The 26,602-nt window shown below is 44.4% G+C and overlaps 3 protein-coding genes across 7 annotated transcripts in view; 1 reads left to right on the top strand and 2 right to left on the bottom strand.

The window, feature by feature from the left end:
* Nucleotides 1–26,602, top strand: part of scly (selenocysteine lyase) — a 47,872-nt gene that overhangs the window by 18,965 nt on the left and 2,305 nt on the right. For 3 of the 5 annotated variants that reach the window (XM_085990752.1, XM_085990755.1, XM_085990756.1), the window contains 4 exons: nucleotides 2,545–2,581; nucleotides 22,581–22,664; nucleotides 24,941–25,043; nucleotides 25,193–25,268. In XM_085990752.1, coding sequence (XP_085846878.1) covers nucleotides 2,545–2,581; nucleotides 22,581–22,664; nucleotides 24,941–25,043; nucleotides 25,193–25,268 — 300 coding nt within the window. Of the gene's footprint in view, nucleotides 1–2,544; nucleotides 2,582–22,580; nucleotides 22,665–24,940; nucleotides 25,044–25,192; nucleotides 25,269–25,849; nucleotides 25,978–26,602 lie in introns of all 5 variants that reach the window. The other 2 variants (XM_085990753.1, XM_085990754.1) reach the window with 2 other exon arrangements.
* Nucleotides 6,138–7,856, bottom strand: LOC147116032 (uncharacterized). Its single transcript, XM_085990749.1, has one exon. It carries the CDS (start codon nucleotides 7,764–7,766, stop codon nucleotides 6,531–6,533), a length of 1,236 nt encoding a protein of 411 aa, XP_085846875.1. The 5' UTR covers nucleotides 7,767–7,856; the 3' UTR covers nucleotides 6,138–6,530.
* On the bottom strand, nucleotides 12,858–16,405 carry LOC147116031 (uncharacterized). The gene has a single exon (XM_085990750.1). It carries the CDS (start codon nucleotides 14,543–14,545, stop codon nucleotides 13,388–13,390), a length of 1,158 nt encoding a protein of 385 aa, XP_085846876.1. The 5' UTR covers nucleotides 14,546–16,405; the 3' UTR covers nucleotides 12,858–13,387.

Here is a 26,602-nt window from a genome sequence, read left to right as displayed (position 1 = left end):
GCACATGTGCGTTTTTTAAATTTAAAAGCTGGCTCTCCGGCTGCGCGGGTCAACCAAAGCGCTGCGCGCCTGTGCAGCTTAAAGGGAACATTGATTACCACCCTATCTCTAACCTCCCTTTCTCTCTCTAAAGTCCAGAATATGCTTTTGCCTCACAACTGCCCTCCCACTGCTCTTTATTTGAGATCCTCCAATCTGGCTTCCATTTCACCTACAGCACTAAGACCACGCTAATCAACAACAAGTTCCATTTAAATAGCTCCTTTAACATAGAAAAGTTCCCCAAGGCACTTCACAAAGGCATCATCAGACAAAAAAATGTACGCCGAGACAAAGAAAGAAATATTGGGAGGGGTGACCAAAAGTTTGGTGAAAGAGGTGAGTTTTTTTCCCACAGACATTTAAAAACTGCTGTGTAAAATACCAGAATGCTCCCTTCCTCCAGACAGCAGGTAGCTTGATGCCTCTCCATGCATTCAGTTTATGGCTGACTATCCTAGGAAACCATCAACAACTTGCATTTCTATAGCATTCCTCATGTGTCAGAAGAAATCTCAAATGCTCCCTTCTCGATTTGCTGTCACCTGTTTTTCGCCTGACGATTAAAAAGAAAGTTAAAATTACCTTAACCCTCGCCAATTTTTCCTTTTGCTCTGTTGCTTGGCGCCCACTGTTTTATCTTCTTTAATGTAAAGCATTTGAGATTTCTTGCTGTTTTTTTTCTGCTCCAGCAGAGACCATTTCACATCTCCTCCCTTCTTCCACCTGTTACAAACTGGGAGGACCCTCGCGTACCTTGAAGCAGCACAATTTGTCTTACATAATGCAGTGTACCCAACCCCTTTCCCAGAGATGGCTCGGCCAGTTCCAGGCCCAGGGATTCTCACATGACACTCGCACATTGTCCAATTCGCCACCGTGATGTCACATTAATGATGTCAGAACTGCACTTACTCTGAGAATCCAGCTATGTAACGACTGTGACTGTAGCAGTAACGATCTTATGACCGCACTGTGACGGTTTTGGTTTTAATTCATAAGAAATAGCAGCAGGAGTAGGCCATTTGGCCCCTCGAGCCTGCTCCGCCATTCAGTAAGATCATGGCTGATCTGATCTTGGCCTCAACTCCACTTTCCTGCCCGCTCCCCATAAACCCTTGACTTCCCTGTAGCTCAAATATCTGTCTATCTCTGCCTTGAATATATTCAATGACTCCGCCTCCACAGCTCTCTGGGGTAGAGACCCTCTGAGAGCAGAAATTCCTCCTCATCTCTGTTTTAAACGGGTGACCCTGTATTCTGAAACTATGCCTCCTAGTTCCAGATTCCGCCACGAGGGGAAACATCCTTCCTGCATCTACCCTGTCAAGCCCCCTCAGAATCTTATATGTTTCAATAAGATCACCTCTCATTATTCTAAACTCCAATGAGTATAGGCCCAACCTGCTCAACCTTTCTTCATAAGACAACCCCTTCATCTCAGGAATCAACCTAGTGAACCTGCTCTGAACTGCCTCCAATGCAAGTATATCCCTCCTTTAAATAAGGAGACGAAAGCTGCACGCAGTACTCCAGGTGTGGTCTCACCAGCGCCAATTCTGTGATGTACTGCATTCAGTTCTGGGCATCGCACCTCGGGAAGGATATATTTGCCTTGGAGGGGGTGCAGCGCAGATTCGCCAGAATGATACTGGGGCTAATGGGTTAAATTATGAGGACAGGTTGCATAGACTAGGCTTGTATTCCCTTGAGTATAGAAGATTAAGGGGTGATCTAATTGAGGTGTTTAAGATGATTAAAGGATTTACTAGGGTAAATAGAAAGAAATTATTTCCTCTGGTTATGGAGTCCAGAACAAGGGGGCATAACCTTAAAATTAGAGCCAGGCCATTCAGGGGTGATGTCAGGAAGCACTTCACACAAAGGGTATGGAAATCTGGAACTCTCTCAGCCAAAAAGCTGTTGAGGCTAGGGGTCAATTGAAAATTTCAAAACTGAGATCGATAGATTGTTGTTGGGTAAGGATATCAAGGGATAAGGAACAAAGGCAGGTAAATGGAGTTGAGGCACAGATCACCCATGATCTAATTGAATGGAGGAATAGGCTTGAGAGGCTGAATGGCCTCCTCCTGTTCTATGTGATCCTTGGTATGTGTTTCAGTCTTCACCTGTGACAGATTCCTTTTAATCTTGGGGGTAATTTTAACTTTTATTGCCAGGCGTAGAACAGGTGATAGTGAATCAGCTGCCGTTTTACACCTCGCCTGATTTTCTTCTCCATTGAAGTCAATTGAAAAGAAAATCGGACAAGGTCTAAATTGGACTGCCAATTTGCTATTGCCCGTTTTTCGCCCAACGATTAAAAAAGTTAAAATTATGTGTTTAATAAGAGGAGCTTTATGGTCCTGAATAGGTGTTTTCATCTAAATTAGTCTTAATATGGGTACCAGGACTGATTTAGAACTGATTGCACAGGTTTTAGAGGATACTAAAATTGTAACTCTGATATTTAACCTAACAATTTGTATTGCCATCTCTTTCCAGTACAGAGAACACGCCAATGATCGCCGGACTCGGGAAGGTAAATAACACTTTAAGTCTCGCCCTGACCGTATGATATAGAACAAGCATCCACTGCCAGAGCTTGACAAGATTTTTCCAAAACAATCCTCTTCCACAGCTACCATTCTACATACTAACTCCTGCTTATGTCAAGAGTAGCTAAAGCCTCACACTCACTGTGAACTAGGCAGCAATGGTCTTTCCTGGTTCTATATGTGTCTATATTCACTTAGCCATTACATTAGAGACACAGCAAGTCTCTCGCTCTCCCCTTCCAAATACAGTCACACATTTGAACCACTGACTGTGGAATATAAATCCAAGTGTTGCTGACCCCTTGGGAAGTATGAGTGAGCTCCTGTGTGTATTGTACAGTTCTGGGCACTCTACTTACAAAAAACGAGCAGCAAAAAGAATTGAGAGAGGGTTGAAAGATTTTACATCATGAGCACTAAGGAAGCAAAATCTTTTCTCACCAGTAAAGGGGCTAAGTGATTCCAAAGTTTGCATTCATGAAGGGAATTGATAGGCTGCTGGGATATTTTGTGCAAAACCAGAATAGAAGCAGAGAATGTGATCATAGCTAAAGGAACTGTGAGTTAAACAAAACTTCCATTTACCTGTTTGTGAATGCACTAATGCCCCATGCATTGGGAACTGGAAACTCAATTAAAGGGAACCAGATCAACCTCTGATTCAACAAAGAGAAAAGAGATATGCATTTGGGATAAGAACATGCTCAGATCAACTTCTGATGCATGATCTGAGCCGGACAGGCTGAACGGCCTTTGCTCATTGAATCATAGAGTGATACAGCACAGAAGGAGGTCATTCAGCCCATCATGCCTGTGCCGGCTCTTTGGTAGAACTATCCAATTAACTCCCCTGCTCTTTCATAAGAACATAAGAAATAGGAGCAGGAGTAGGCCAATCGGCCCCTCGAGCCTGCTGCGCCATTCAATAAGATCATGGCTGATCTGATCCTAACCGCCAATCCACTATCCCAGAACCATCTCCTGAATCTAACAGAATTAGATACACGAAATAGAAGCAGGATCAGGCTACACGGCCCCTGGGCCCGCTCCGCTACCCACAGGGCCATGACCGATCCGAACCTAGACTCATGTCCAAATTCCTGCCCGCTCCCCGTAACCCTTAATTCCCTTTACTTCTAGGGAACTGTCTATTTCTCTTTTAAATTTATGTAATGATGTAGCTTCTACAGCTTTTTGGGGCAGCATATTCCATGGACCTACCACCCTCTGAGTGAAGTAGTTCCTCCTCATCTCAGTTTTGAAAGAGCAGCCCCTTATTCTAAGACTATGCCCTCTAGTTCTAGTTTCACCCATCATCGGGAACATCCACCCGATCCAACCCCTTCACAATCTTATATGTTTCAATAAGATCGCCTCTCATTCTTCTGAACTCCAATGAGTAGAGTCCCAATCTACTCAACTTCTCCTCATATGTCCATCCCCTCATCCCCGGGATTAACCGAGTGAACCACCTTTGTACTGACTCGAGAGCAAGTATGTCCTTTCTTAAGTATGGACACCAAAACTGTACGCAGTATTCCAGGTGCGGTCTCACCAATACCTTGTACAACTGAAGCAATACCTCCCTATTTTTATATTCTATCCCCCTAGCAATGAAAGCCAATATTCCATTGGCCTTCTTAATCACTTGCTGCACCTGCATACTAACCTTTTGAGTTTCGTGCACCAGGACCCCCAGATCCCTTTGTACTTCAGTACTTTCCAGTTTCTTGCCATTAAGATAATAACTTGCTCTACGATTTTTCCTGCCAAAGTGCATAACCTCACACTTTCCAGTATTGTATTCCATCTGCCAAATCTCTGCCCACTTACTTAGCCTGTCTATGTCCCCTTGCAGGTTTTTTATGTCCTCCTCACTCACTACTTTCCCTCCCATCTTAGTATCATCTGCAAACTTTGATATGTTACACTCGGTCCCCTCCCCCAAATCGTTAATATAGATTGTAAAGAGTTGGGGACCCAGCACTGCCCCCTGCGGTACACCACTAGTTACTGATTGCCAGTCTGAGAATGAACCATTTATCCCAACTCTCTGCTTTCTGTTAGATAGCCAATCCTCTATCCATGCCAGAATATTACCCCCAATCCTGTGATTTTTTATCTTAAGCAATAATCTTTTGTGTGGCACCTTGTCAAATGCCTTTTGGAAGTCTAAATACACTACGTCCACTGGTTCCCCTTTATCCACCCTATATGTTACTTCCTCAAAGAACTCCAGCAAATTTGTCAAACATGACTTCCCCTTCATAAAACCATGCTGACTTTGTCCTATTAAATTATGATTATCCAAATGTCCTGTTACTGTCTCCTTAATAATGGACTCCAAAATTTTACCTACCACAGATGTTAGGCTAACCGGTCTATAGTTTCCAGCCTTCTGTCTACTGCCCTTTTTAAATAAGGGTGTTACATTAGCAATTTTCCAGGCTGCCGGGACCTTTGCCGAGTCCAGGGAGTTTTGGAAAATTATTACCAATGCATCCACAATCCCTACCGCCACTTCCCTCAAGACCCTAGGATGTAAGCCATCAGGTCCAGGTGATTTATCCGCCTTGAGTCCCATTATTTTACCGAGTACCACTTCCTTAGTGATTTTGATCGTGTTTAGCTCCTCCCCCCCCCCCTTTAGCCCCCTGTTTGTCCAGTGTTTCCCCATAGCTCTGCAATTTTTTCTTTTTCAAGTATTTATCTAATTCCCTTTTGAAAGTTATTATTGAATCTGTTTCCGCCACCCTTTCAGACAGTGCATTTTAGATCATAACTCGCTGCATAAATTTTTTTTCCTCATGTCACCTCTGGTTCTTTTGCCAATTACCTTAAATCTGTGCCCTCTGGTTACTAATCCTTTTGCCACTGGAAACAGTTTCACCTTATTTACTCTATCAAAACCCTTCAAGATTTTGAACACCTCTATCCAATCTCCCTTTAACCTTACAATAGCAAAATACTGCGGATGCTGGAAATCTGAAACAACAACAGAACATGCTGGAAACACTCAGCAGGTCAAGCAGCATCGTGGAGAGCGAAACATGACATTTCATCAGAGCTGAGAAAGGTTGAAAGGTCATCGACCTGAAACGTTAACTCTGTTTCTCTCTCCACGATGCTGCCTGACCTGCTGAGTGTTTCCAGCATTTTCATTTGTTGTCTCCCTTTAATCTTCTCGGCTCTAAGGAGAACAACCCAAGTTTCTCTGGTCTCCACGTAACTGCTGAAGTCTTTTATCTCTGATACCATTCTAGTAAACCTCCTCTGCACCCTCTCTAAGGCCTTGACGTCCTTCCTAAAGTGTGGTGCCCAGAATTGGCCACAATACTCCAGCTGGGGCCTAACCAGTTTTTTATAAAGGTTTAGCATAACTTCCTTGCTTTTGTACTCTGCTTCTATTTATAAAGCCAAGGATCCCATATGTCTTTTTAACAGTTTTCTCAACTTGTCCTGCCACCATCAAAGACTTGTGTATAAACATCCGCAGAGCTCTCTGTCGAGGAAATTAATTATCAGACGGAGACTTCGAGGTTCGCTTTAGGAATTTATTACGTGATATCACGGAGAGTCTGCAGCAGTCCCTACTGCCCACCAGCACTCTAAATTACTAATGTACAGCGCTCATAGTTATACAGCAAGGTAAACAACTTCAGGTGATTAGCTTACATTACATTTCAACATAAGGTTTCATAGGTTCCATTGTTCTCAAAATGTGAACATGTTAATCTGTTTCTTATCACCAGGTGTCCTAAGCCAAAAGGTCAGCTTGACTTCATTATGGCAGTCAGCAGTTCTTTTAGTTTTAACTAGTTTAGTGTCCTTTGTTCAATTAGTAAAGTGGTCAAGTATCCCAGCATGCCTTAATGTTTAATACGTTTTCTCCCACAATTCCCTCCTTGTTGATCTTTACTGATCAACACTGCTTTACGGCATTGTATTCAGTTCGTTTTCATAGGGAGGATAATATCCCTTTGGGAAAGGACGCATTTTTAGACAATCTTCTTCATCATAATCATCCTGGTTTGCTCTTTTTCTTTCCTTTCTCTCTAGTACTTTCGTAGCTCTTTTTACAGATGCTACTGATTCTACTGTTTGCGCTAGCAGATATCTCACTCTTATCCACATTATACAAATTAATATAAATAAAACTCCTGTCACTACACAAAATATAACCATCGGGTGAACAAACAATTCCAGCACTGCGGATGCTTTAGGTGACCATCCGTTAAACACATCCCACCAGTGGTGTACCGTCAAATCTGTTATTTGCGTAGCTATTTGAATCAAACCTTGCTCATCATAATCCATCACTGCTTTTAAATGGTGCAGATCTCTTCCTCTTTTTGCTAAGGCTTCTGCTATCTTTTTATTGTTTTTCAAAAATTTCACCAGATTAGCCAAATTAACTGTAGGGGGGGCATTTTCTATCCCCAATACAGTTCTTCTTTGCATTACCGTAGCCCATTTTCCCAACTGATATGTCTTGTTGGTATGTGGGTCAAACACAGTATAAACATCTTTTATGCAAGTGTTTAAAGGGGGCCGTTTCAAAATCCCGTCTACATATATAGGCCAGGCACTGCTAATACACAGATAGTTCTGGCCTATCTCATGCAAGGTAGTATCATTACAAGGTTTCAAATTCCAAATACATGTACCTCTACTATGTTGCAATGAGCAAGGTTCATATATAGGGGTATGCAATGGGCATACTTTTCCAAACGGCCAATCTTGGCAATCCGAGGCATCGTGGGTCTTATTCCCCTGATCTATCCATTTACCATGAAATTCGGGATACCAAAAGTTTTCTCCAAACAGTTGGGGCAATACCAAGAACTGACACCAGGTTTTGGCTTTTGTCACATTTACCACTTTCATTGTAAAATTACATCCCTTAAGGTCACATTTAGTATATCTTCGATCAGGTTTTACTTCTAGATTATTTTCTTCAAATCCGAAAATTCTCATCCAACTAGGAGCATGTCCTGATATAGCGATTCGCTCTAGCTCAGCCCTCAGTGACTGCTTGGTAATTTCTTTAAACATATATTGAGTATGATTATTGACTTTCTCTTGTCCCTTTGCAACATTCTCTTGTTCCTTTTCTACCTTATTTACTTGCTTCCAACTCATTGTATCTGATATCCACTGTGTTAACATCGCTGCTGTCAGTCCATTGTCCCAAGCATTTCTTAATTTTATAGCATCTCCTGTCAGCCCTCCTCCTTGCTGTATTTTATTCTGCAATGTTTCAATATCTATTGCATTAAGGGCTCCATACCAGTTCCTACTCCTCCCAAGACCGTTGCTAAGTCCCTTCTCCTTCTCCCGATCCTAACTCTCTTACTCAATTTGGCTTGTATAGTAGTAATATTACATCCAGTATCTTTTTTATCCTCATATTGTACCTGTACTGTCAAATTTAGAGTATATGGGGAGATCAAGACCGGGGTACAGGTAGAATGCAATCTTTGCAAATGGTCCATAGGACTTTCTATCTGTTTCGTTTTCTTTGTGAAGAATGTTTCCCCATACCAGTGAGGTCTTCCTTCTATAAGAGTTGCATTTACGCATCCGTACGCCTGACCGTCTTTCAAATATATCGGTTGTTCCATGTCTCCGGTTCTTGTGTCATTTTTATACCATTTCCATAATTTAGTATAATTGTTTAGTATGTCAGTGTCATTCTCTATCCTACAACTTATGTTCACTCCTTTTTCCCATTTTATACTTAGAGTTATATTAGATCCTTGGCTAAATACTATTTTATCCATCCCAGATTTCATTTCGAACATCCCACAGGCTTCGCAATTAATCGTCCAATTAGCAATTAAACAAATGGTGCTATTGTTACAAGTGTAAGTTCCCTGCGATTGGTTACTGTCTCTCGCCTTCCATCCTAACTGGCCTGCCCATTCTGTTTTTTCAGTAGGCAGGATGGTCCAGGCGGCTGTCCTTATTGCACATAGGCCGATTATTATTATCTGGTTTAACATATTTCCTGATTTATCCTAGAAATCTTTAAATTATCCTAATTATTGTTATACAGCATTAAATATAAACATATATAGCAATCCGAAAGTAATCAGTCCTTCAATGGAGTGCCAAATTATGGTGGTCACGGACCTTTTCCCGTTTCTGAAGTGGTGTCTGGTGCAGTATGTTTATACTCCACCTCCGGTGTTTCCTCCGGATGATGCAACTTGTAGCGTGTACCCAATCAGGTTTTTCTTTCAATTTGAGAGCTGTTCGAGTTGTAAGCAGCACCAAATATGGTCCTTTCCACCTAGGAGAAAAAGATTCTTTATTTAGCGCTTTCACATAAACTTGATCTCCGGGTTTAAAGGGGTGCATGTTTCCTTCTGTGGGGCGCGTCTGGGCCTGTCTCACTTTCTCATGTATTCTTCCTGCTGTTTCACACATGGCCTGAGCATATTTTAATGATTTTTCATCATTCCAAATTAATGCCACCTTCTCTGGAGTCATGGGTGGGCGTGTGCCTGTTGTCATAGGCCGGCCCATCAAGATCTCATGTGGTGTCAGACCTGTGTTTCTATTTTTCTGATTTCTCAGGGCATACATTACTACTGGCACGGCATCCGACCATTGCAACCCATTTTGCTGGCATACTTTGGTTAGGGCGGCCTTGATTTCCCCATTCACTCTTTCCACTATTCCTGAGGATTGTGGCTGGTAAGGTATGTGCAATTTCCATTGAAATCCAAGGGCTTCAGTTAAGTTTTTTATCAGTTTGCTGGTGAAATGAGTTCCTCTGTCACTGTTTATTCCCATAGGTATTCCAAATCTAGGTATTATTTCTTTTAGCAGAATGCTTACTACTGTTCTGGCATCATCCCTCCTAGTGGGGTATGCCTCTACCCATCTGGAGAACATATCTACTATTACCAGTATGTACTTAAATCCTTTTACTGCGGGCATATGTACAAAATCTATCTGTAGATTCTCAAAGGGCAGCTCTGGTTGGGGTAGGTGATCAAAATTTGCGGGCGATTTCCCTCTATTGTTCTGCTGACATACTAAACACGTTCTGGCAACTTTTTCAATTGTTACCGTTATTCCTGGTGCATACCATTGTTGGGACAATGCATGTGCCATCCCTCCTTTGCCCATGTGAGCCTGTCCATGTGCCAGGCGAGACAGGGGCAAAAACAAGCTTCGTGGGCAAACCACTCGGCCATTAGGATGCATCCATATATCATGATCTTGATAGCAACCTGCCTTACTCCAAGTACGTTTTTCTTGGACTGTTGCCTGACTTTGGGCCTGTCGTAGTAGATCAGCATCAATGCTACTAGGAAGTTCTGGAGGAAAGTTACTAACGGTATTTTTGGGGCCTGCCTCAGTGTGACCTCTTTAGCCGCACTATCAGCAAACCTATTTCCACACGAGACTTCATCACCTGCCATGGTGTGGGCCTCACATTTTAGTACTGCAATTTTACTTGGCAACTGAATAGCCTCCAACAAATTTACCACCATTTGCGCATGCTTAATAGATTTTCCTGAGGATGTAATAAAACCTCTGTTTTTCCATAATTGTCCAAAATCATGCACTACCCCAAATGCATAACGGGAGTCAGTATAGATATTGACGCTTTGATCTTTAGCCAAAATACAGGCTCTGGTTAATGCATATAGTTCAGCTGCTTGTGCAGATGTGCCAGGTGGCAACGCATAAGCTTCCAATAATTCATGAGTCACCATCGCATAACCTGCTAATAGTTGATCATCACTAGGTCGATGCGAAGAACCATCCGTGAAGAGGATCACTTAGCAAATCTGGCCTGGGTGTAGTGGTGGCTTCAACAGTTAACAAGCAGTCGTGTTCTGGTTCACCTGGATGTTCTGTTGGTATTGGCACAAAGGTCGCCGGGTTGACAGCTGGTGATCGCTGGTAGGTATAATTAGAGTGTGACAAGAGGATTATCTCATACCCAGTCCTTCTTGCCACCATAAAGTGCTGAGTAGCTGCCGAATTTAATAATAGCAGCACTGCGTGGGGAACAATTACCACACAAGGGTGATCAAGCACAATAGGGATGGATTTTTCCACTATTGTGGCGGTTGCAGCAACGGCTCATAAGCAGGCTGGCATGCCTCTCACTACGGCTGGTAAGGCTACAGAGTAATATGCTACAGGCCTTTTTCCTCCCCCATGTTCTTGTGCCAGTACTCCTGTTGCAAAGCCTTCTATTTCATTGACGTATAACTGAAAATGCTTATTATACTTAGGTAGTCCTAATGCGGGAGCACTGACCATAGCTTTTTTAAGACCACTGAATGCCTTATCTCGTTCTGGCATCCATTCGACTATGGGGGGCTCTGTCTGCAGCGTAGCTGATCGTAAGACCGCATCCATTTCTCTGTAGTCATATATCCATTGTCTACAATAACCCACCATTCCCAGAAACGACAAAATGTCCTTCTTTGTTCGCGGGATCAGCACTTTATCCACTGCTCTTATTCTTTCCAGTCCCAATCTTCGCTGTCCATACTCCAACTGAAAACCCAAATACTGGACGGATGTTTGGCAAAACTGCAACTTCTCGGAGGACACCCTGTGTCCCCTGCTAGCCAGATGCTGGAGCAATTTTATAGTATCTTCTTGGCAGTCTGGCCCCGTTCGGGAGGCAACCAAAAGGTCATCTGCGTACTGGATTAAGGTGGACTGACCCGATAACTGACATTCCTCCAAATCATTTTTAACCGCTGCCGCATACACCGCAGGACTTTCAGTATACCCCTGGGGCAACCTGGTCCAGGTATATTGCTGATTTTTATAAGTAAAGGCAAACAGATATTGACTGTCCTTATGCAGTGGTATGGAGAAGAAAGCAGAACACAAATCGATAACCGAAAAGGTAGTTGCATCAGCTGGTATAGAGGAGAGGATGATGTTGGTATCTGGCACCAAGGGAGCAATGGGAATGACTATTTTATTGATCGCCCGGAGATCTTGCACAAAACGCCAGTCATTTGGTCTTCCTACTTTCGGGATGGGCAAAATAGGAGTATTGCAGGGGCTCTGTGTTTTGACTAAAACCCCTTGCTGCAGTAAAGAATGTATTACCGCTGCTATTCCTTCCTCGGCCTCTGGGGCCAGGCGGTACTGCTTTAGACAGGGCAAAACAGCATTCTTCTGTAGCTGGACCCTATGTTCAGGTGCCGAATGCACCTTTCCCACATGATTCTTGTGCTTTGCCCATAATTCAGAAGGTACTTTAGTCAATGCCCATGGTAATAATTGCGGATTTTCCTTAGGGGGCTGCTGTCTTTCAAAAATAGTATCCCATTCTTTTCTTAACCAGCGCATTTTTCCCTCTGTTTCATTAAAGAATTCTATCTCCACCTTTCCAGCTTGAATTGGCAACGTGATGGAATAGACTGGCTTGTGGTGTTGTATTCTTTTTATCATCTCCCCCACTTCCTTCGCCTTAGCCGGGGCTCTGACTGCTATAGTCAGGTGGGGTTCGGATGTGTGATGCATCCTAAATCTTTTTGTTCGTGTGTAAGGTGAACCAACATTCCCAGGCCTTTATCTCCAAAGAATAAATAAGGTGAAATCTGCAGCAATTCTGGCTGGTTTAGGTATGAGCAAACCAATTCTTGATAATTGGGTGTTTCTTTATGCGTGTACCATGCCGTACAATGGGTCCGTTTCTTTTCTCTACTGGTTTCAATTAGATATTGTAAATACTGCCCCTGAGGATCTTCCAATTCCTGCAAGGCTTGGTATACATTTTTTACCAATTGGCCATAAGGATTGCTATTCAGCTGCCAGCAGTACAAAATGGGGGCTCCTTCTACTTGCTTTTCCTCTATCATTAAATTCATTCGCTGATGAGTTTGTATTTGAGGCAGTTCCATGAACATGCCGTCTCGAGTGCAGTATATAACTGCTCCCAATTTACATAAAGCCTGTCTTCCCAACATAGGGAGAGGGGCGGTCTGAGAAATTATGAGGGTGTCTGTGACGGATTGCCCGTGCACTTGAATTTCGGTAGGTTTGGAGAGGGGTTCTAACATAGGGATACCGGCTACTCCCATGCTTACAACGTTAAATTGACTGGCGGGTATACCCACAGAGGGGGGTACAGAGGACATTGTTGCACCGGTATCGACCAGAAGGTCCAAATGGCTATTTCCTATTTTAACTGTAGCCATAGGCTGTTCTCTCATGGATTTGGACAATCTGATCACAGCCGCTTGTACCACCGCTTCTCCGTGGCACCCCTATGTGGATGGATTAGGGTTACTGAAAGAAAAGGAAGTTCCTTCTGCCCCTGGAGCTGGATACCCTCCTTGTTGGGCGTATCCCTGCTGTGGCCTTGGGGGGCATCGGCAATCTCTAGCCCAATGTCCTCTTTTCCCACAGTTCCTACATTCATCCTGTGATCTGTCTCTCATTTGCCATTGTCCTCTTCCCCTTCCTCTGCCTCTACCATAACCTCCTCTTCCTGCAAATCCTCTTCTATTCTGTTGGAAATATTGACCCACTGTTTTTGGCTTTTGCTCTTTCGACTGAGTAAAGAGTCCTTCCCTATCCATATTTACCAGCGCAGTAACTACGTCCACCCAGGGCTGAGTCTGCCAATTTAGATTAATCATTTTAAAGGCTTCAGCTTGAAAGGGTAACATGCAGTTTAGCAGTGTTTGTACTGCCAAAGGTCCATTGTCTGCTAACGGAGCTCCCGCATGTTCCTCCCACTTGCTTTTAAATCGAGCTACAAAATCAGGAATTGTCTCCTCCTTTCTTTGCAGTCATCGAGTAACTTCTCCTATGTCACTATGCTTCTTGGCTCCTCTCATTATAGCCTCTTTACCTCTATGTTCTAACCAGTGAGCAAAAGACTCATTTCCCTGGTCCAGTTGTACATCATCTTGTCGCCAATCTTCATTTTCTCCCGGGGGAACAGCAAATCCGTCCCTTAGGGTCGACCATGAGGACCCATACGCACATTTTAGCAGCATTAGCACATCCCCAGGAAGAGGGCTGTAAATGGTACATATTTGTTCTAGCCAATTATGAAAGGCAGTGGGCTTCTTTAAGGGGTCTGGTGCCTCGGCTATCATAGCTCTAGCTTCCGCTGGGGACCATGGTTTTAACACTGCCACCTCTCCTATCATGACTCGAGGAAGTTGATGGGTAGTAGTGTCAGGTTGTGTTTGTGACCTAGTTGTAGGTCCGTCACGTGAGGGTAGGTCCTGTACATTACTACCAGGCAGTGCAGCAGCTCCTGCTCCGAGTGCCTCTGCTGGAGGAGGAGGTTCAATTACGGGTTCATCTGCGGGTGGGGGTGGATTGTATGGAGGCGGCGCCGGAAATCGTGCCGGTTGCTGTCTTAGAGCAGCCGCTATCATTAGTAAATTATTTAACTCTTCCCCCATCTCAACCGGATCTCCCGCTGGGGTTCGGGGATACATTCCCACAACAGGAGCCTTAGGCAGCACCTCTTCCTTTTTCTGACTAGCCTCTGCCTCTTCCTGTTTCCCCTTCTTCTTTGGGGGTTGGTGTCTTTTTGCTACTTCCATCCACCTAGCAAAGCACCATAACATATAGGGGGTGTCCCACTCAGGATCCCCTCCTTCATTTCTAGTAGTTTTTTCCCATTCTTTTATTAAAGGTATTTTAAAACTTCCCCCATAAGGCCAATCTCCACCCGACCATCCATACAGATCACTACTAAAAGTTACCGCATACCGATCGTCTCCTGTTTCTTTTATTACGGTATCGGCTGGCGATCCCGGTGGAACGATGGGATCTCCTACCTTTTTTCGATGTTGCACGAGCTTTTTTATTCTGTCATTCGTTCTTTTACATATCTTGATTTTACCATTTGCAACCTCCTGTTCTACCTTGCCTTGGGCTCCTTTCTTGGCAGGCTCGGACGAATCCGCTCGACTGCCGTTATTTCCCATCTTCTCCTTACTCCTGTAACTTAGTTTTAAACTTACTGGTTATACAACCGCGGGTTATTTTATATACACAAAATACAATGAGCGCTCACCGGTTTTTCCGTCCGCGAGTCTCGAAGTCAACCCTTTATTTTCTTTGTAGCTACTTAATTCAGTGCCATAGTCTTCTCAGCAGTCTTGCCTCAACCTGACGGGCTTCTTGGCTCAGCATGAGTCACCGGCCGGATAACTAGGCAACCGCGCGCCGTCCCCCTTTCAGCTGGGACGCGCTAGGTGCTCTCCCCCTTTCAGCTGGGAGGCACCGGGCACTTTCCTTTTATTTTTTAGGAGAGTCCCTTTTTAAATTTCCTTTGTCTAATTGGAGCCTAAGCGGGCCAAGTGATATACAAGGTCGACGCTATACCCAACTTAGACCTTCTTCGTTCTTTTAGATCCCATTGTTAGGGATCCTGCACGACTACGCCAAATTCTGTCGAGGAAATTAATTATCAGACGGAGACTTCGAGGTTCGCTTTAGGAATTTATTACGTGATATCACGGAGAGTCTGCAGCAGTCCCTACTGCCCACCAGCACTCTAAATTACTAATGTACAGCGCTCATAGTTATACAGCAAGGTAAACAACTTCAGGTGATTAGCTTACATTACATTTCAACATAAGGTTTCATAGGTTCCATTGTTCTCAAGAAACAGATTAACATGTTCACATTTTATCACCAGATGTCCTAAGCCAAAAGGTCAGCTTGACTTCATTATGGCAGTCAGCAGTTCTTTTAGTTTTAACTAGTTTAGTGTCCTTTGTTCAATTAGTAAAGTCATCAAGTATCCCAGCATGCCTTAATGTTTAATACGTTTTCTCCCACACTCTCTGTCCCTGCACCCCCTTTAAAATTGGACCATTTAGTTTATATTGCCTCTCCTCGTTCCTCCTCCTAAAATGAATCACTTCACATTTCTCTGCTTTAAATTTCAGCTGCCGTGTGTCTGCCCATTTCATCAGTCTGTCTATGACCTTCTGAAGTCTGTTACTATCCTCCTCACTGTTTACTACATTTCTGAGCTTCATGTCATCTGCAAACTTTGAAATGATGTCTAGATCATTAATATATATCAAAAAGATGCAGGGGTCCCATCACCGACCCCTGGGGGACACCACTGCACACTTCCCTCCAGTCTGAAAACAACCTTTCACCACCACCCTCTGCTTTCTGTCCTTTGGCCAATGTTGTATCCACGCAGCCGCTGTCCCTTTAATCCCATGGGCTTCAATTTTGCTAACAAGTGTATTATGTGGTTGCTTCTCATCGCCTTTTGAAAGTCCATATGCACATCAACCGCACTACCCTCATCAACCCTCTCCATTACTTCATCAAAGAACTACATTATTATCTTAAATAAACTGACCTCTGTTCATTACACAGTGAGTATCCCTTACACTGCTGAATAAACGGAATCTCTGTATGTTGCATAGAAACTTAGAAGATAGGAGCAGGAGTAGGCTATTCGGCCCCTCAAGTCTGCTCTGCCATTCATTGAGATCATGGCTGATCATCCAAATTCAGTACCCTGTCCCTGCCTTCTCCCCATATCCCTTGATCTCTTTAGCCTTAAGAAATATATCCAACTCCTTCTTGAATATATTTAATGAATTGGCCTCCACTGCCTTCTGTGGGAGAGAATTCCACAGGTTCACCACTCTCTGGGTGAAGAAATTCCTCCTCATCTCAGTCCTAAATGGCTTACCCCTTATCCTTAGACTATGACCCCTAGTTCTGGACTCCCCGGCCATCGGGAACATCCTTCCTGCATCTAGTCTGTCCAGGCCTGACAGAATGTTATAGGTTTCGATGAGATCCCCTCTCAATCTTCTAAACTCCAGTGAGTACAAGCCCAATCGACCCAATCTCTCCTCATACGTCATTCCTGCCATCCCAGGTATCAGCCTGGTGAAACTTCGCTGCACTCCTTCCATGGCAAGAACATCCTTCCTCAGATAAGGCGACCAAAACTGCACACAATACTCAAGGTGCGGTCTCACCAAGGCCCTGTACAACTGCAGCAAGACATCCTTGTTCCTGTACTCGAACCCTCTTGCTACGAAGGCCAACATACCATTTGCCTTCTTAACCGCCTGCTGCACCTGCATGCTTGTCTTCAGCGACTGGTGCACAAGAACACCCAGGTCTCTCTGCACTTCCCCTTCTCCCAATCTATTGCCATTCAAATAATAATCTGCCTATCTGTTTTTGCCACCAAAGTGGATAACCTCACATTTATCCATATTATAGTGCATGGGCAGAAACATGGCAAAATCACCCAATCTGTCCAAATTGTACTGGAGTTTCACGACATCCTCCTCACAGCACACAAGCCCACCCAGCTTTGTGTCGTCTGCAAATTTGGAGATACTACATCCAATTCCCTCGTCCAGATCATTAATATATATTTTGAGCAGCTGGGGTCCTAGGACCGATCCTTGCGGTACCCCACTAGTCACTGCCTGCCACTCGGAAAAATGACCCATTTATTCCAACTCTTTGCTTTCTATCTGCCAACCAGTTCTCTATCCAAGTCAATACCTTGCCCCCAATCCCATGTGCCTTAATTTTGCAAGCTAATCTCTTATGCGGGACCTTATCGAAAGCCTTCTGGAAGTCCAAATACACCACATCCACTGGTTCTCCCTTATCTATTTTACCAGTTACATCCTCAAAAAATTCCAGTAGATTAGTCAAGCACGATTTACCTTTTGTAAATCCATGTTGACTTTGTCCGATCCTGTCACTGCTTTCCAAGTGCTCTGCTATTACATCTTTTATAATGGACTCTAGCATTTTCCCCACTACCGATGTCGGGCTTATAATCTATAGTCTATAATTCCCCGCCTTTTCTCTACCACCTTTTTTGAATAGTGGGGTAACATTAGCTACCCTCCAATCCATGGGTACTGTTCCAGAGTCTATCGAGTTCTGGAAGATGACCAGCAATGCATCTACTATCTCCAGGGCCACTTCTTTAAGTACCCTAGGATGTAGATTATCAGGCCCTGGGGATTTATCGGCCTTCAGATTGAAGATGGCGGTGAAGACATCAGCCAGCTGATCACATTCCTTGAGTACCCGTCCAGGGATGCTATCTGGTCCAGCAGCCTTTCGTGTGTTCACTCCGCGTAGAACACCCCTTACGTCGGAGGTCGACAGAGTGAGCACCTGGTCTTCCGGGGGTGGCAATGCTTTGGTAGCCGGCTCCCTGTTGTCCCTGTCGAAGCGAGCGTAGAAGTTGTTAAGCTCCTCCGGAAGGGAGGCATCGCTAACCGGGGGGCTGGTGTTTTTGCTCTTGTAGTCAGTGATGGACTGGATGCCTTGCCACATGCGCCGGGGGTCCGAGTTGTTGTGGAAATGATCCTCTATCCGCAGTGTCTGTTTCCTTTTGGCAGTCCTGATACCCTTTTTTAGGTTGGTCCTAGCTGCACTGTAAGCCGCCGCGTCGCCAGATTTAAATGCTGCGTCGCGTACTTTCAACAGCAAGCGGACCTCTCCGTTCATCCAGGGTTTCTGGTTGGGGTATGTCCTGATATTTTTATGGGTCGTGACGACCTCGACGCAACTGTTAATGTAGAATAGCACTGTAGATGCGTATTCCTCGATGTCATTATGGGCAAACATGCCCCAATCAGTGCGTTCGAAGCAATCCTGAAGCTCCGAGACTGCCCCCTCTGGTCATACTTTCACTGATCTCACTGATGTTCTCACTCTTTTGATGAGCGGTTTGTATGCCGGGGCTAGAAACAGGGAGAGGTGGTCAGACTTCCCAAGGTGGGGGCCTTATAAGCGTCTACAATGCTCGTGTAGACTTGATCCAGTGTATTCTCCCCTCTTGTGGGGCAGGAAACATTCTGGTGGAATTTCGGTAGTACAGTTTTTAGGTTTATGTGATTGAAGTCCCCCGCGACGATAAATGCTCCATCTGGGTGCGCAGTTTGTTGTTCGCTGATGGCCCTGTAGAGGTCCTTCAGTGCTAGTTTGGCATTAGCGTGTGGTGGGATGTAGACCGCAGTGATGATAACAGCCGTGAATTCCCGAGGCAGGTAGAAGGGTCTGCACCTTGCCATGAGGAATTCCAAATCAGCCGAACAGGATCGATTATGTCCGTGTTAGTGCACCAGGCATTTAGTGTAAATGCACAAACCGCCTCCCTTGCTCTTACCGGAGTCTGCAGTTCTGTCGGCGCGGAAGACCGTGCGTCCTTCTAGTTGGATGGTGGTGTCAGGGATGCCGTTGTTCAACCAGGTCTCTGTGAAGATCATGGCGCAGCATTCCTTTGTCCTTTTCTGTGAGGAGAGATCAAGTTTGATCTCATCCATTTTATTTTCTAGTGACCTGACGTTGGCCAGGAAAATACTTGGGAGGGAGGGTTTGTGTGGGGCCCTCTTCAGCCTATTTTGGATTCCGGCCCTCTTACCCCACTTATGCTTGCGTTCTCTGCGCGGTCTGCGCCGACTTCCGGCTGGGGAAGGACACCACGCTGGTCCCGGGGGTCGGGCGATGTCGGGAGGCAGATCGATGGCGCCGAGTGTGAGCCGCACGCAGTCGGCCCCGATGTCGAGGAGCGTCTGCCGGCTGTACAGTAGGTCTGCCCTCAATTCCCGTATCAGCAGAGTCCAGAAGAGACTCAGAAAGAGGGTGAAAACGCTCAGTCTCGGGAGAGACAAAGCCGCTGCGTCCGTGCGCGCCGCCATTTTTTATTTTTTTTTAGCACAATGTTTGTTGGCTGAAGGGTAAGATGCTTTAGCATTTTGTTGCAGACAGTGTCTGAAACAAGAGACACAGCCGCGCCTGTGTCCACCTCCATCCGCACTGATTGTCCCTCCACCAGTGGTGACACCCAGTAGCCATTTAAATCACCTGCAACCGTCAGTATGTGCACCTCTTCCTCAGAGGTGTCGCTCCCCTCTGCTTTGCTTGTTCCATCATACTGCACTGAATGAACACTCTTTTTCCTCTCTTGTCCAAATACAGACATTTTGCTTCCATGCTTCCCAGCTCTGTCTGTTCTTTTTTTACCTCTACAGGCGCGTTCAATGTGACCCTTTTTGCCACAATTTCGGCATTCCAGCTCCGTACACCAGCAGTCATTCGCGTGATGGCCCGTTTTCCCACAACGGTAACGTGCCGTTCCGCGCACCTTTAGGCTCAGACGACACCTTGTGAATTCTCCCTGTTGAACTCAACTGGTGAGCCTCCTTTTCCGCCATCTCCATGGAGACACTAACTTCAATGGCCTTTTCAAGAGTAAGGTTGTCCTCAGTAAGAAGGCGCTTCTGTGTGGCTGCATTTTGCAGACCACACACAAGTCTGTCTCTAATGGTGTCATTCAGCACCTCCTTGAACTGGCAGTGTTCCGACAACCTTTTAAAAGCAGCAATAAACATCGTCACTGATTCCCCCTCCTCTTGATTCCGTTTATGAAATCTAAATCTCTCAGCAATAACCAGAGGTTTTGGTGAAAAATGTGCTCCAAGAATTTCCACTAGTTGCTTATATGTTTTAGTTCCTGGCTTATCTGGTTGCACGAGGCTGCGAAGTAAATTGAATGTCTTCGGCCCGATTACACTCAAAAAGGTAGGCACGACCTTTTCATTTGCCACCGCATTCGCCAATACAAAATAGTCAAAACGTTCTATATAAGCGCTCCATTGCTCCACATTTTCATCAAATCACCGATGTTTCCTAATATAGTAGCCATCTCACGTTTCAAATTAAATTTTCTGTTTACTCACTGCACCCGTAACGTACGCAGATTCGTCCGCTCCTCGTTGCCACTTGTTGTGTCGGTACCTTTCTACCTAGACACAATTTAGGACTCAGAACTCAGAGATTCAAACATGAAGTGCTTTATTGGAAGGAAAGGAAGTTCTGGAAAGTTCCGAACAAAGAGAGCTAAACTTAACAGAGAACACCCAACCATTTATCTCCTGTGACAGCGCCAAAACAGGTGGGAGGAGAACACACAATAGAACACACAATACATAACATGCTTGACTTCACCAATCTTTTTCTCTTTACATATCTATAAAAGCTTTTACAGTCAGTTTTTATGTTCCCTGCAAGCTTACTTTCATAATCTATTTTCCCCCTCTTAATTAATCCCTTTGTCCTCCTTTGCTGAATCCTAAACTGCTCCCAATCCTCAGGTTTGCTGCTTTTTTTGGCCAATTTATATGTCCTCTCTTTGGATCTTATGTTATACCTAATTTCCCTTGTTAGCCACGGTTGAGTCACCTTTTTTGATTTATTTTTATGCCAAACTGGGATAAACAAATTCTGTAGTTCATGTGATCTTTGAATGTTTGCCATTGCCTGTCCACCGTCAACCCTTTGAGTGACGTTACCCAATCAATCCTACCCAACTCGCGTCTCATACCATCATAGTTTCCTTTATTTAAATTCAGGACCATAGTCTCTAAGTCAACTACTTCACTCTCCATCTTAATGAAGAATTCTATCATATTATGATCGCTCCGACCCAAGGGGCCTCGCACAACAAGATTGCTAATTAATCCTTTCTCATTGCATAATACCCAGTCTAAGATAGCCTGATCCCTAGTTGGTTCCTCGACATATTGGTCCAGGAAACCATCCCGTATACACTCCAGGAATTCCTCCTCCACAGTATTGTTACTAATTTGGTTAGCCCAATCTATATGTAGATTAAAGTCACCCATGATGACTGCTGTGCCCTTATTGCACGCTTCTCTAATTTCCCTTTTAATGCCATCCCCAACTTCTACATTACTGTTTGGGGGTCTATACACCACTCCCACTAATGTTTTCTGCCCTTTGGTATTTCTCAGTTCTACCCATACAGATTCCACATCATCAGAGCTAATATCTCTCCTTACAATTGTGTTAATCCCCTCTCTAACCAGCAATGCTACCCCACCTCCTTTTCCTTTTTGCCTATCTTTCCTGAATATTGAATACCCCTGGATGTTGAGTTCCCAGCCTTGGTCCCCCTGGAGCCATGTTTCCGTAATTCCAATCATATCATATTCATTTACCTCTATTTGCGCTGCTAATTCATCCACCTTATTACGAATGCTCCTTGCATTAAGACACAAAGCCTTCAGGTTTGTTTTTTTAACGCTCTTAGACCTTTTCGAATTATTATTTACTGTGGCCATGTTTGTTTTAAACCCTTGATTTCTCTGATTGCCACCTTTGTTTTTCTCCTTCCTGTCTTTTGCTTCTATCCTTGTTTTCCTTTCCTTTGTCTCCCTGCTCAGGTTCCCAACCTCCTGCCATTTTAGTTTAAACCCTCCCCCACAGCACTAGCAAACACTCCCTCAAGGACATCGGTCCCGGTGCTGCCCAGGTGCAGACCGTCCGGTTTGTACTGGTCCCACCTCCCCCAGAACCGGTTCCAATGTCCCAGGAATTTGAATCCCTCCCCCTTGCTCCATTCCTCAAGCCACGTATTCATTTGAAGTATCCTTCTATTTCTACTCTGACTAGCACGTGGCACTGGTAGCAATCCTGAGATTACTACCTCCTAACTCCCTATATTCAGCTTTTAGGACCTCATCCCGTTCTTTACGTATATCGTTGGTACCTATATGCACCACGACAACTGGCTGTTCACCCTCCCTTTCCAAAATTTTCTGCAGCTTCTCCGAGACATCCTTGACCCTTGCACCAGGGAGGCAACACACCATCCTGGAGTCTCGTTTGCTGCCGCAGAAATGCCTATCTATTCCCCTTACAATAGAATCCCCTATCACTATAGCTCTACCCCTCTTTTTCCTCCCGTCCTGTGCAGCAGAACCACCCCTGGTGCCAGGAGGTTGGCTGCTGCTGCCTTCCCCTGTTAAGCCATCCCCCCCAACAGTATCCAAAACGGTATAACTGTTCGAGAGGGGGATGACCCCAGGGGATTCCTTACCCTGCTGAATAAACAGGAGCTAGTTACAAAGAGATAAATGTAAAATGACAGTTAGCACTGATAGTCTTCAACTTCATTTTACTGACCTCTTCCCTCAGGCTGCTGAGCTGGTTGTTAGGATGCTGGAGGTATATGCCAGTCACATGCAAGAAGTGAGGGATTACCTGGAGGAGAAACTGTTGGTACGTGTGAATGTTTAGCAATAATTAAATAATATTTAAGGTACAATATTTATTTGAGTAATTTGCGACATGACATGTGGTAAATGTAGCTTGCTTGGGAGGAACAGGTGACTTGAACCTATGGTTCCCAAAGCTCTCCACCACTGGGATTTGCCTCTCAGCATGCCTGGGTCTGTTGTAGACTAATTGATAAAGATTGATTGCTATGATTAGTCAAAGAATCACTCAATGCAACACTAAAGCATACCGATCAGAAGGTCCTGCTTTGAATCCTGTTCTCTGCTGAGTAAGGTGATCACAGTTGAGGTGCAGCAACTGGGTTTGGGAGGGGGGAAAACCATCCAGGGTTTCCTGCTCCTGATTATTATCCAGTGACTCCTACTGGATAGGTGCACTTGGGTGAACATTAGATAAGGATAAAGATAGGATGGGACTGGGGCACTCTAGTCAAGGAACCTGACCACATTCGCTGTCTGGACTCGCAGCTGGAAAGCATCCACTTGGGTGAGATTCCGAGGGGCTGCTAGGATCTCTGGAATGGTAGCCCAGCAAGAGTTAGTACCGGTGGAAGAGGGTGGGGAGAAAACTGGCAAAATAACCCCAGTAGGCGGAGTTACCTTAATGTGTTACGTTGTCCAATGCCTGTTCCAGAACTAATATAATAAATCAACACCGTGTTTTTTTGGTCATGGGACAGTGCTTGTGGTGTCTATAATTAAAACTGACTCTTTAAAATCTATGTTACAGTAAACTCTGCTGCCTGTATCCTAACTCGCACCATCCCGTTCATCCATCACCACAGTGCTTGCTGACCTACATTGGCTCCCAGTCCAGCAAAGCCTCGAATTCTCTTCCTTGTGTTCAAATCCCTCCGTGACCTCGCCCCTCCCTATCTCTGTAACCTCCTCCAGCCCTACAACTCTGCATTCTTCAAATTCTGGCCTCTTGTGCATCCCTGACATCTTTCGGCCCACCATTGGTGGCCGTGCCTTCAGCTGTGTAGGCCCTAAACCCTGGAATCTGCTCCCTAAACCTCTCCACCTCTCTACTCTCTTTTCCTTTAACACGATCCTTAAAACCTACTTCTTTGACCAAACTTTTGGTCATCTGTCCTAATATCTCCTTATGGTGGCTCGGTGTCAAATTTTGTTTGATATCGCTCCTGTGAAGAGCCTTGGGACGTTTTACTATGTTAAAAGGCGCTATATAAATTGCTGGTGTTTCCAGCTCTAGATGACCTTTTGTCTCAATAGGTTACAATTCATTCACTGATTGACTTCTGCTCTGTGCTAGGTGTATCTTTTTCTTTATGGGTATCCTCCCCTTCCCTTTCCTGTGCTTTTTGTTTTGTTTTCTTTTATTATATATCATCTAACGGTTTTCTATTAAATCATTTAACCCATTAACCCCCCTCTCTGTGATTGGTGAATCTGTCTCTTTCCCTGCTCCCTGGCTATATTTTTTCCAACCATATTAAACTGTTTCTCCAGCTTTTCAGTTCTGGTCAAGAGTCTACGTTCGAAACATTAGCCTTTCTATTTTTCTTATGTACAGATGCTGACTGACCGACTATTTATTTCCAGGGTTTACTGTATTTATTCCTTGATCTATATCTTTTAAACTGCAGAATAAAGCAAGCATTTCAGTAAATTTGGATAAAATAGGAAAAAGGAAAGAAGGGAGAAAAAATTCTCGTTTTGATAAATCCTATGAAATTTGAAATAATTTTATCAAACTCCTGATGCCTGTGGTCTGGTTCATAAACTTTTTGGGAGGAGGGGGAGAATGTGAAATGTGAATGTGAAATGCCAATGAAAAGTGGCAAGTGCACAATTTTTGTAGTACATGACGGCCCTCTAGTGGCAGATACCCAGTATTGTAGCATTACAATACTGGGTATGGGGCTGGGCTAGGCAATGAAATTAGTGTGGAAAATTCAGGGTACACAGGCAGACTCTGTAAATAAACTGGTGGGCACACTGCCCTGGCCATCACTTCATTACTTTCAGAGTTGCTAGGCTCTGCATATCACAGTAGGATACGGGTTACAGCAGGATGGGTTTGGTCCACTAGACTCTGTACATTTGGGAGTATATATGAAATGGTTTCATTAGTGGAAGTTGAATAGGAAATGATTAGTTCATTAAGATTGCATAAAAGTCAGAATTATTCTCGAATCTAGTATTTCTGTAGTTGCCTGTGTATTACATGATTGATAATGAGTAAAATCTGTATGTCCAAGGGACTTAATTGATCTTTTTCTATTCTTATCCCAGACTGTCTTTGGAAAGGACAAACTCCATTTCAACAGCCACTTTAAGGGCTCAGACAGGTTGCCAAACACCTGCAACATGTCCATTCTAGGGCCTAACCTGCAAGGTACTGGAAAAAATATCGTCTTAATCTCAATGAATCAGGCATGTGGTGTTAATTAATCATTAATAAGTGCCTAGAAGCACTGGGTTGGGAATGTTTGAATCACTGTTAAGAATGTGCTGTGCCACAATAACTGTTTCATTGTATGCCAGGTCGGAAGGTGCTGCTGCACTGTCGAAGGCTACTGGCTAGTGTGGGAGCTGCCTGCCATTCTGACAAAGGCAATAGGTAAGAGGTCCCAAGATGTCTCCTGTGTGATTCTGGAATAGGTGGCAGAGTAGTGTTAGAAATCGTTATATCACCAGCCACTATCCTGGGCTGCCTGTGCTTGCCGTTCTCTGGGGAGAGATTGAACCTTTAAGCAGGACCATTACAATTGTGGGATTTTGTATATTTTCTAAATGGGAAAGGCGCCTTTAAAATAAAAGATGAACAGCCTAGAAAGATTCGTGGTTTGTGAATCAATAATCCACTGCTTCCTACCGCATGATTTAATGTTAATATAAATGGGAAATAATTTAAAAAACTATGGCAATATTGCTGTATAATTAAAGGGCAGTTTATATTTCCAGTACTATGACCTATTGACATTTTAATTATTAGTGTAAAGAACTTTAACAATGTCAGTGTGCAGCCATGTAACTGAGCACTGCTGCCCACTGCCCCTTCCACTGGTGATGAATGCTGCCACTCCCCCTAGGTTCGCTCCCTGATCCGTCAAATGGGAGACTGAAGGGGTAGGCATGCAGCTGTTCATGGCACTTCGTGGTAAAGACTACAGTGTTAAAATCTGTTTGTTTTTGTAATAGTTACAGCTTGAACAGACCACTGAACCGGAAGTCGAAAGGGCCCTGTGACAAATTATTAATGTTTCGGTTTTGGCCGAGAAGATAGAACGACCGGATTGAGTGTCTGAAAGTAGTTCAGGTCACTGCCGGTTAGTAAATTATTGAAGTGAAAAGCAAATGTCCATTCAATAATCAGTATCCGCTCCCATATTTTGTGGTGTGTATCTCCCACATCGCTCAGTGAAATATCTGTGAAACGTTCAATGGCACAGCCAGTCCACAGTGACATCATTATTCCCAGAATCCACTGTAGTGATGGCCAACCCCCCAGGAGTGAATGAAATGCAGTGTCAGAACCTGGACTTCCCACAGGACAGCAAGATGTGGGTTGGGGCAGGTGCCAGAGAAGTGGATACAGAGAAGTTTGCACATTCTCCCCGTGTTTGCGTGGGTTTCCTCCGGGTGCTCCGGTTTCCTCCCACAGTCCAAAGATGTGCGGGTTAGGTTGATTGACCATGATAAAAATTGGCCCTTAGTGTTAGGGGGGATTAAATATGTGGGGTTACGGGGATAGGGCTTGGGTGGGATGGTTGTCGGTGTAGGGACCGGGTGCTAGGGTTTGGATGATCAGCCATGATCTCGTTGAATGGCGGAGCAGGCTCGAAGGGCCGAATGGCCTACTCCTGTTCCTAGTTTCTATGTTTCTATTAGTGACACTTGTACTTTTTTAGATGTGGGGTTGGTGGGGGGGGGGGGGCGGAGCTTCCTTTTTTT

The sequence above is a fragment of the Somniosus microcephalus genome, chromosome 6 (genome assembly GCF_052327205.1).
Source record: "Somniosus microcephalus isolate GS21.2 chromosome 6, FLI_Smic_1.0, whole genome shotgun sequence".
NCBI lineage: Eukaryota > Metazoa > Chordata > Chondrichthyes > Squaliformes > Somniosidae > Somniosus > Somniosus microcephalus.
The sequence above is the reverse complement of the archived record's forward strand: the minus strand, read 5'-3'. Positions and strand labels throughout refer to the sequence as shown.